The sequence below is a fragment of the Monodon monoceros genome, unplaced genomic scaffold, assembly GCF_005190385.1.
Source record: "Monodon monoceros isolate NGI ecotype Baffin Bay Population unplaced genomic scaffold, NGI_Narwhal_1 Super_Scaffold_14, whole genome shotgun sequence".
NCBI classification, from domain to species: domain Eukaryota; kingdom Metazoa; phylum Chordata; class Mammalia; order Artiodactyla; family Monodontidae; genus Monodon; species Monodon monoceros.
Window position 1 is genome coordinate 38,982,415 of NW_021703770.1, and position 11,331 is coordinate 38,993,745.

At 35.8% G+C, this 11,331-nt stretch overlaps 1 protein-coding gene across 3 annotated transcripts in view; it reads left to right on the top strand.

Moving 5' to 3' along the window:
* VIRMA (vir like m6A methyltransferase associated) overlaps positions 1-9,194 on the top strand; it is a 66,149-nt gene extending 56,955 nt beyond the window's left edge. For all 3 annotated transcript variants that reach the window (XM_029222801.1, XM_029222802.1, XM_029222803.1), the window contains 7 exons: positions 2,144-2,296; positions 3,074-3,234; positions 3,887-3,983; positions 5,677-5,843; positions 6,486-6,817; positions 7,709-7,852; positions 8,847-9,194. In XM_029222801.1, coding sequence (XP_029078634.1) covers positions 2,144-2,296; positions 3,074-3,234; positions 3,887-3,983; positions 5,677-5,843; positions 6,486-6,817; positions 7,709-7,852; positions 8,847-9,001 — 1,209 coding nt within the window. In that variant the 3' untranslated portion in view covers positions 9,002-9,194. The remainder of the gene's footprint in view (positions 1-2,143; positions 2,297-3,073; positions 3,235-3,886; positions 3,984-5,676; positions 5,844-6,485; positions 6,818-7,708; positions 7,853-8,846) is intronic.
* The last annotated feature ends 2,137 nt before the right edge of the window (positions 9,195-11,331 follow it).

Genomic DNA, 11,331 nt, shown 5'->3' on the forward strand with positions numbered 1-11,331 from the left:
CCCATCCCCATCCCGCTCCCGCCCTGGTCAAACTATGCCTATTTATAGTGCCTATTTTAATGCATCCCAATTTGTGAAGCCTTTTGATATTACTTTTCTTTCTGTACACTTCACAGCATGTTATTGAGTGATTTCTTTTTATAGATCATTTATATGCCTATTTCCCATTTCCTACTCCACTATCTGACTGTTAGGTCACTTAGGTCAGAGACCATGTCTTACTAGCTTTTTCCCAGTGTAATTGTACAGTGTCTTGTATAATTTAATAGTTGAAGTGTTTGACAAATGATTAAGGAGATTTGAAATGGTATCACAAATTTGATAGAATTTTCATTTTTCTGAAATAACTGTGTAGCTTAAAAAATCTCCTTAAAAATTCTTTTATTACTTCTCACAGTAATGTATATATAGAAAACATCAAATTGTGATAAATTTGACCTTAGATTTTCTAAGACTACTTTTAATAACAAGTAGGTAGAATAGAATTTAAAATGCGTTTTATGTTGTTTAAAACTGTTTCTGTTTATAATAATGAAAAAGCAAGAGAGTAGAGAGAGATGAAAATTTTACATCATTCCAAATATTTTAATTAGTTCATAGTTTTTCCCCTCTCTTTTAAAAAACTGATTTTCTTCTGTTTTCCCTGACCTTTAAAAATAATAATCATTATAATACTTTCTGATTCAGCTATACTGAACTTACCACCTCTGGTTAAAGTAGTATGAATAACTAAGAGTGAGGAAAGAAGTCAGATAGATGCCTTGATAATTTGTATTCTGGTTAATATACTTATTTCTATAAAATAAATTTAGTCTGTAATTCATACATTTTAACAACATGTAGGGGACAGTTCCTTTAAAGATAACTGTTCACAGTCTGTTAGTGCATTTTGATTGCTTTTAACTCATTTAGTTTAATTTTTTAAAAATATAACATGAACTAGACCATCGTCAACCTAGTCTTCATTGCTACCTCCAAACAGAGCAGTTAAAACCCTTGTAGACATAATGGTTTATTGAATTTCTTATTAAAACCGTATGTCCTCTTCCATAGTACAATGTAAATGACTTCCTCAGTCTAGTGTTTTCTGAAAGGAACAAGTGTGCTTCAAGCACAGTATCAGTTTGAGTGGGAATCTGTGAAGAATAATTTTCACTTAGTTTTCACCGAAATGTGTCCAGTTATAGGACAAATGGTAGGAGCTACAAACAAATTTTAATTGTTACTGTTAATTTAAAAATACTAAAAAAAAAAAAAAAAAAAAAACTGACTCTTACATTTGGATTGGTAGGACCAATATTCATGTTGAACCATTTAAAACAGGACTGTGTTCTGAAGATTTGAAACTACTTAAGTGTTTTTTCATATGTGACAATATGGATGGATTTATTGTCATGAACTGAGATTTGTTTTGCCTGGTGAATTTTTTTCACATTCCCATATTCATTTTATTATGTGGCATACTTTTTTTTTTTTTTTTTTTGCGGTACGCGGGCCTCTCACTGTTGTGGCCTCTCCCGTCGCAGAGCACAGGCTCCGGACGCGCAGGCTCAGCAGCCATGGCTCATGGGCCCAGCCGCTCTGCAGCATGTGGGATCCTCCCGGACCGGGGCACGAACCCGTGTCCCCTGCATCGGCAGGCGGACTCTCAACCACTGCGCCACCAGGGAAGCCCTATGTGGCATACTTTTTAAAGCAGAAAATGTTAACTTTCTGTATGACCGCACATAGTCTTAAATATGATAGTTACTGTTTTCTTTAGTTGTTTGCCTTATCTCCAGAAAAACAAATTCAGCTTTCATTAGTTCTCTGTTATAGCAGGCATTTTATTAACTTGAGTATCAATTAATGTATTATGTTTCCTGCAAGTGCCAGTGTATTTGTCATTGGATATTTTTGTTGAGAAATCTTGGTGCCAGTAATTTGAATACAAGTGTTTACCTATTTATTTTGTGAGTCTTAACTCAAAGAAAACTTGTTTCAGCTTTGAGCTGACTAATTCTTAAAACCAGCCATTCATACTGATGTAAAAACAAAAACATTGAGGGGAAGATTGCAGCAATCTTAAATATCTGAGTAAGTTTGGAAGCATTTTTTGCAAATTTCTCTGCTCTCAAATTTAACTTGTGTGTGACATTTACAGGGATGTTGTGGAGATGATAGTGGTCTCATGGAAGTAGAGGGAGCTCATCCATCACGGACGATGAGTATTAATGCTGCAGAGTTAAAACAGCTTCTACAAAGCAAAGAAGAAAGTCCAGAAAATTTGTTCCTTGAACTAGAGAAGCTTGTTTTGGTAAAAAAACAAAACAAAACAAAATAAGAAGAGCTCATTCCCAAGACATATTTTCTTCTCAGTTTGACTTGTACAAGTTTTCTTAGTGACTTTTTAAAACAGTGAACTCTCAGTCGGGTATTTATACTCTGAATTAATAATTTGGAGTGAAGTCTTCCATACTATTATGAATTTTTAAAAAAATTTTGTTATGTTTTATTTTTGGCTGCATTGGGTCTTCGTTGCTGTGCGCGGGCTTTCTCTAGTTGCGGCGAGCGGGGGGCTACTCTCCGTTGTGGTGCGCGGGCTTCTCATTGTGGTGGTTTCTCTTGTTGCGGAGCACGGGCTCTAGGCACGCGGGCTTCAGTAGTTGCGGCGCATGGGCTCAGTAGTTGTGGCACATGGGCTTAGTTGCTCCGCGGCATGTGGGATCTTCCCAGACCAGGGATTGAATCCGTGTTCCTTGCATTGGCAGGCGGATTCTTAACCACTGTGCCACCAGGGAAGTCCCCATACTATTATGGATTTTAAGGAGTACATGAAGGCAGTACTTTTTGAATTATCTATTGTTTGAATGCAGGGTGCCCCCTGCTACCGCTCTTTAGAAGTAACAACAATCGTTTTTGGTGTTTGTTTTATTTTAATATGTTTAATGTTAAGTTGGTAATTTCTTGATGGTGTTCCAAATTTCTTAGTAGTGAAATAATACCACCTTTTCTACTAAAGAGTCAGTAGATGATGGGCATAAATGTTCAGGTTTTACCTGCACCTTCTTATTCTGCTTTTGTTTGTATCTAGGAGCATTCAAAAGATGATGACAATCTGGATTCTTTGTTGGACAATGTGGTTGGACTTAAGCAGATGCTGGAGTCATCGGGTGATCCTTTACCTCTTGGTGACCAGGATGTAGAACCAGTACTTTCAGCTCCAGAATCTCTCCAGAATCTGTTTAACAATAGGTAAAACAAGCAATGTTTTGTGGTTGAATAGATATTGTATATTTAATGGTTGGGCTCTAGAGAGGGCCAGCAACTTATTTTTCTCTAAGGGCTAGATAATAAAAAATCTAGGCTTTGCAGGCCACATTCAGTCTCTGTTGCATATACTTCTATAGCTTTTTGCTTGTTTCTTTTGTTTTTTTTAAAAAAGCTTTAAAAATGTGCAAACCATTCCTAGCTTGCAGGCTGTACAAAAACAGGCTGGCAGAATGGGGGTCAGAGTTTACTGATCCCTGGTCTAGAGGATATGCCTCTTGATCTTTGGAGCACTGTCCTTTTAGAGCATAATGATGAAATTATTCTCTAAATTTAGAAAAATTACACATTGGTACAGTGTTATAAACTTGGCTTTTTGGGAATAAAGCCAGGGTTCTGTTTTATTTTATTGAAAGATCAAAATTTGTCATAACAGGATTAATTTCCAAGTTAGTGGTTTTTAAGGATACTTAATTCTTAAATAGCTTCTTGAAGGAGTCTTTTTAAGTGCTAATCTTACTAATACTTTTAGAGGGTAATATTTTTAATTGTGCTGTTCACATGTTTTACTTAGAAGTTAAGCTAAAATACTTAATTTTGGAATTCTGCTTTTTAACAAATACTTTCTGTATTCTAGAACTGCATATGTGCTAGCTGATGTCATGGATGATCAGTTGAAATCTATGTGGTTCACTCCATTTCAGGCTGAAGAGATTGATACAGATCTGGATTTGGTATAAGTAATTTTATTACTAAATATTTAGAAAAAAATTCTGTTTGATTTTTTGCATATTGTTAGAACTAAAATAGATTACATATTATATGGCTGTTAAAAGTCTGTCTTCGGACTAGTACTGCATCATTTTTATGTCAGTTGCCCACTTAATGGTGTCCAGGACTCTTCGTTTTTTTATGCTACCTGTTTTGCCTCTTTCTAGTTAGTGATCTGTATATTCGAGAATGAGTGGAAAATTACATTTTTGCATATGTACTCTGAAGCACTTTGGTTTCTTATATTTGTAGGGTATAGAATAGTATCCCACAAAATTATAATTAATTCCTATATTTGGGTTTAAATGGAGGAATCTGCTCTCCTATATTTGGGTTTAAATGGAGGAATCTGCTCTGTTGTGGTATCTGCTCTCAATTTGGGGAAATGTAAAAAATATATTTGTTAAAATAATATAGTATGAATCCAAGTTGACATTCTTTAACGTAATACTGAATAGGTAAAAGTATAGTTAAAGATTTTAATGCAGTCTGTTTAATGATTCTCATAGGGAGGATGATTTCAGTCACATCTTATTGTACCATATATTGTTTTTTCTTGATTTAAAAAAATATATATTTTTTCGATAACATCAGATTTATTTGTAAATCAAGAGGAAGGGTACTCCAGAAGAAGAGTGGATACTCAAAGAAAGAAATATATTTGGATATTCCCTGGTCCAAAAAATGCTAGTATTCATTATGGACAATAAAACTAAAAGAATGATTTGCTTCACATTTAAGGTGTATTTGGTGTATTGAGAACTCCTTTTCCTTCTTTAAAATATCACATGCAATTGAATTAAAATTGCATTAAACAAGTTTTTTTCTTTAGTGTAAGTTGTTCAGTGATTCTTTAGAACTGTAGTGAGAGAAATGTTCTATAATCTGCCCTGTCCAGTTAGCCACTAGCCCCATGTGACTTTTGAGCAATGAAATGTTGCTAGTATGACTAAGGAATTGAATTTTATTTTGATTTAATTAATTTAAATTTAAGTAGGCACTCGTAATTAGTGGCTACCATATTTGGCATCACAGGTTGAAAATATTTGTTCTAACTATGTTGAATCACAGCTGTCTTGAGATGATGGTTATGACCTTATGGGGTTTAGGGAAATTTTTGGTCTTTTAGGTTTGATTAATTTGAATAAAACTTAAACATAATTTTCATTCTTCTGAAAGTTGACTTAGGTTGGAACCTCATTAAACTCATAGAACTAGGAGATCTGTGGCACAGAGTCCTTTTATAATATGTAGTGACTATACAAGGCTTGTGGAGTATTTTATTTTCAGATTATTTTGGAAAAGTTCTGGAGATACTCCATTGTTACTTTATATAGAGAAATACTGAGATCCTTGTCAGGCAGCAGAGGTTTCCCAGACTAATAGCCCTTCTGTGAGTAGGAATGCCACCCACCCCACCCCCAAATGAAAGCAGCTGAATTCCTAAGGTATTTTTTTTAAAAACTACCAATGGTGTTGGGTTTTGAAACGATGAAGGACCTATCATTGATTTATTATGAGACTCAAATATAGTTTATAGGAGATAAGAATTCCTGTAATCAAATGTTATGTTAATAGTACATTGAAAATGTAATGTCACATTAATAGTTACATTTAAGATATACCTTTGGTTTTGTTTAATTTTTGTGACTGCAGGTAAAGGTTGACTTGATTGAGCTCTCTGAAAAATGTTGTAGTGACTTTGACTTGCACTCGGAATTAGAGCGCTCGTTTTTGTCGGAACCATCATCTCCAGGAAGAACCAAGACTACTAAAGGGTTCAAACTTGGGAAGCACAAGCATGAGACCTTTATAACTTCAAGGTAAAATTTCTTTTAATAAAGATCTTGGTTGGGGTCAAGTAAGCTTATTTATTTAAATATGTTTTGATAGACACATGACTATTAAAGGAGAAAGGAAGTTGGCATAATACTTGAGTCATGAATATTGTTTTGAATTTTTTTTTTTTTTTTTTCGGTACGCGGGCCTCTCACTGTTGTGGCCTCTCCCGTTGCGGAGCATAGGCTCCGGACGCATAGGCTCAGCAGCCATGGCTTACAGGTCCAGCTGCTCCGCGGCATGTGGGATCCTCCCAGACCGGGGCACGAACCCATGTCCCCTGCATCGGCAGGCAGACTCTTAACCACTGCGCCACCAGGGAAGCCCTTGAATTTTTTAAAAGATAGTAATTTGACCAGGACATACCTGGTACACTTATTATATTGTTGTACTTAATGAGAGTTCAGAAGGTTTGAAAAAGAGCAAACTGGATTATTTAAAAAAATTGTTAGTCATATCAATAAAATGTGAGTACCATTCTTAGCTAGTCATAGAGATATTTGCAGTAACAAAATTGGGATAAGAAATAATTGATATATAGTTTTCAGTATTGCAAAGATTGACTTATATTTTCACTGGAAGTGTGTAAAGGAGAAAGTTTTCATGGAGTATTTTTGTTTTCATAGTGGAAAATCTGAATACATTGAACCTGCCAAACGAGCTCATGTTGTGCCACCACCAAGAGGAAGGGGCAGGGGAGGATTTGGACAGGGTATACGACCCCATGATATTTTTCGTCAGAGAAAACAGAACACAAGCAGACCACCGTCTATGCATGTGGATGACTTTGTTGCAGCCGAAAGTAAAGAAGTGGTCCCTCAAGATGGAATACCCCCACCAAAACGGCCACTCAAAGTATCTCAGAAGATTTCTTCTCGTGGTGGATTTTCAGGCAATCGGGGAGGACGGGGTGCTTTTCACAGTCAGAATAGGTTTTTTACACCACCTGCTTCAAAAGGTAATGAATTATGTATGTTTTCTAATGAGTTATTCTAATATTAGAATATTGAATAGAAGTGATTTGAATAGAAGCAATTCAGATAAAGTATTTTTCTGTTACTAGAGTTAATCTGGCTCTAGGCCAACGGTACTATTTGCAAAGTCCTTTATTGTATAGGAAAAATCATTTTTTAATTTAATTTTTGATTAATTGCATATTTAGCGATGATTTTAAAAGAAATATTGGCTACTTATTTTCCTTTTTACGTTGAGAATTGTGTTCATCCTTTCTGAATAATATCCATACATAATTTTCACAGTTGTATTTATCAACAGTTCCCTTAGGTTTGTTCTGTGTAGTTCACCATTGATTCTCTTATCTACTTGCTTCCTAATGTTATATTTAATCTGTTTTAAATTTTTCAAGATTTTAGAATCTGAGTTCTAAAATATAAATGTATAGAAATTATATTTTACTAGTGGATTGATGACATGTTTTCATGCTTCTGAGTTAAGAGGGTGGGAGCAAAAGAGCATAGGTGTTTACATTAATAATAAACCCATAATTTTGTTAGGAACTGTTTTAAACACTTTGCATGTAATACTCTTATCAACCCGATGAGATAGGTTCTTTTAGTAGCCCCACTTAATAGAAGAGAAAACTTGTCAGTTAGCTGACCAGGACACATAAAATATAAGTGGCAGAACCAGTATTTGAACCCTGGCAGTCTGGCTCCAGAGCCTCTGCTTCTGACTACATATGATGCTGCCACTCTACCTTTATTCCGTGTACAAAATTTCATAGTTTCTCTTCCATTGCTTTTGAAAATTAAGAAAAACATGTCGTATCTTCCTTAATCCAGTTGAAGTTGTGGAAAAAGTAGATTTTGATCATGTTGCCTATGTTTAGGAAACTACAGTCGTCGGGAGGGAACAAGAGGTTCTAGTTGGAGTGCTCAGAATACTCCTCGAGGAACTTACAATGAAAGTCGTGGAGGCCAGAGCAATTTTAACAGGGGCCCTCTTCCACCATTACGACCACTTAGTTCTACAGGTACACTTTCTTCTTACTTGATACTTCTGAGAGAGAGGGAGATGAATCCTTTTCAGATTGTTGAATGTCATATATTCTCATTCTGGGAGAGAATATTTTAGAATGTAGACGTATAATTCTAAAGTCAATTTAATTTTATTTCTGTGAGTGAGTGCCCAGTGTACATCTTCTGTATAAATACTCAGAATTTTAGATTCTGAACTATGTGTGTATAATGAGTAGTTCCATGTTGATGTGCTGTTTTTTAATAGTTCAATAAAGAAGGAAAATCAATCCTTAAGGTACCTTTTTGACCAAAGTAAACCGAGATGTCTTCGTAGAGTATATAAGTTGACTCTTGAACAATGAAGGTATGAACTGCAAGGGTTGTCCACTTATATGTGGATATTTTTAACAATAAATAGGATCCATGGTTGGTTGAAATCGAGGTTGCAGAGGAAGCTCTGGATATGAGGGCCAACTATAAATTATACTTGGATTAACCCTTGAGTTGTTCAAGGGTCAACTGTATTCTGTTTCTGTTTACAGTATTGTCTTGTGTATGTAAGCATATAACCTCTTTTCCCCCCCTAAAACATTCCTATGTCAAGTCCAAAATTCTGGTCAGATGTAGCTTTTGGTTTCAAACGCACATTTTTTGTTTTTTTGGCTGCACCACACACCATGAGGGATCTTAGTTCCCCTACCAGGGATCACACCTGTGCCCCTGCACTGAAAGCGTGGATTCTTAACCATTGGACTACCAGGGAAGTCCCAAATGGACATTTTTTAAATAACAGCTTTATTTGAGATGTAATTCTTATGTTTAGACAATTTACCTATTTAAAGTGGACAACTCAGTGGTCTTCAACACATTCACAGAACTTACACTTGGGTTTTAAAGGAGCAAACAGTAATCCCTGTCTTGGTTTGAGCTCGGTGGTATAGATTAGTATTTATGTCATGGGAAAGGAAAGGATGTTGCAACTAAAAATTATATTCTTTTCTTTTATAGGCTATCGCCCAAGTCCTCGTGACCGTGCTTCCAGAGGTCGTGGGGGACTAGGGCCTTCCTGGGCAAGTGCAAATAGCGGCAGTGGAGGCTCAAGAGGAAAGTTTGTTAGTGGAGGCAGTGGTAGAGGTCGTCACGTACGGTCCTTTACGCGATAAAAAATTTTTTTTGGAACATCCTAAGTGTATATGAACATTTCATGAGGACAGTAAAAATAAAACAAGACATTGGAGGACCAATTTAGACTTAGCAGTTATCTGGATACATCTGAGAGAATATTTTTATCGGAAGAAAGCAAATTTTGTTTGATACCTAACACAAGATTTCAATAAAAATCAAAACTTTGTATGTTTGTATATATTTTTTCCCCTTCTTATATGACTATTTAGAAAATCTCTTAGGTAGAAAATGAACAGTGAAATAACGTTTTTGTTTTAGTGTATTTCCTGCATATACCACAGACGTCCCCAATACTTTCTCAGCTCATGTTGCCCTTTACTGTTTCTATAGTTTTTTCACAATACACCAGGCCAAAAGAAATGCCTAATGATTCCATTTATTAAGCAGTTAGGTGCACACAACTTAATAAGAATTTAACAAGTAATGGTGGTTGCTGCACAACTTCTCAAACCTTGGAATCAGCTTGAACACTGCCAGTATTCCTGTTCCACTATGCTTTTTGCGTAGTGCTTACTTCAACTGCTGAAAATCCAGTTTTGCAAAGATGCACTGCCATGGGAAGGAATATAATGTTATCTAACACGGAAAATGTAAACTACCTCGAGCTAGCATTTTGTGTTGTGTCCAACAGATGTGTTCTCAAAAATTTTAAATGTCATGTGGCACTCGTGTTAATTTACTAGGGTGACCTAGTGCAATTTTGGGAACCTTTTAGCTGTTCAGAAAGAAACATGACACTCTTCTCCTTTACGCTAGAAAGAAATACATACGTGCTTTGTGTTTTAGCTTTATACCTACTTACACTATTTTATTATGCAGTTTTTTAAAGTCTAAAATGAGGCATATCCTAATACTGTTATTTTGGAAATCAGAAACATCTAATAAAATCTGTACTTTATATACAGAAATGAAGTTTATACTTTGAGAAAATAGTCATATTTTCCTCAAGAGATATCACACTGAGCCTATATAATCTGGCATAAAATATAGAGTTCTCTGGGCTTCCCTGGTGGCGCAGTGGTTGAGAGTCCGCCTGCCAATGCAGGGGACACGGGTTCGTGCCCCGGTCCGGGAAGATGCCACATGCCGCAGAGCGGCTGGGCCCGTGAGCCATGGCCGCTGAGCCTGCGCATCCGGAGCCTGTGCTCCGCAATGGGAGAGGCCACAACAGTGAGAGGCCCGCATACTGTAAAAAACAAACAAACAAACAAAGAAAATACAGACTTCTCTTAAACAACAAAGGAGTATATGAGTCTCATTCCATCCCTTTATAATGCTGTTTTGTCGAGCTATTTGTGAGTGAATAGAAAGTTTGTTTGCTAGGAAAACCAGAAAAGCTCAGTTCTAAAGATTCTGTTATTTAAGTGAAAGGTAAGGGAAATTTTTGCATAACTAATGGCCTCAAAAACCCAAGGTAACCTAAACCTTTTAATCCTGAAACTAATAAGCTCATTTTCTCTAAATATGCATTTTTCACACTAGATAGAATTTGAAGTTTGTCCTTAACGTCTGACACAATATATGTAAAAATAATTGTTTAAATAATAATGTTTCTTAATAAGAATATATGGCCATATATAGATATGTTTCTTGATTTTCTTTTTTAAGCTTTAGGTTGAATATAAACTCAGAAATATCAGAGAGCCGTTGCTGCTTGTTTGTTAGGTTAGTACCCAGTAATTCAGGCCAGCCAAAGTAATAAATTATTAATGTAGAAGCAAATTAATACCAGGCATATATCACTCAGTCCAGCGAAGGAGGTATTATCCTAACTTCACAGATGGAGAAAGTTGAGGAACTTTACTCGAAAGCGATAGAAACAGGATTTAAAACCAGGTTGGCTGGCTCCTAATTCTTTACTTCTCCTTTGCGTCATGGAGAGCTAAGAAGCTACTTTTTAGGTTGAATGGTATTAGAGATCCTATTAATTTATTCCATGGAAGTGGAGTTCCGAAGACCTACCAGTCTGTTTTAGCCATTTCAGAAGTGAGCCAGGTAGGTACTGGGGGATGGTTGCTGTCATATACATTTAGATGTGTATGTAAGACCACGTACCTTCAAAAATAAACATCAGTTTTATGAGTACTTTGGTAGAATAGGTATATGTATTATTTGCAAAATTTTTTTACGTTAAGAGATTTCAGGAAAATTTTCAAGTGGTGTTTAGAAATTAATGTAAAACTCAGAATACCTTTGCAAATAAAACGTTTAATCTATAACACAAGGAGTTGATAGAATGATCTGTATTTGTTGTTTTCTTTTAAATGATTGCTTTTAGTTATTTATTTAAATTTTGGCTGTGTTGGGT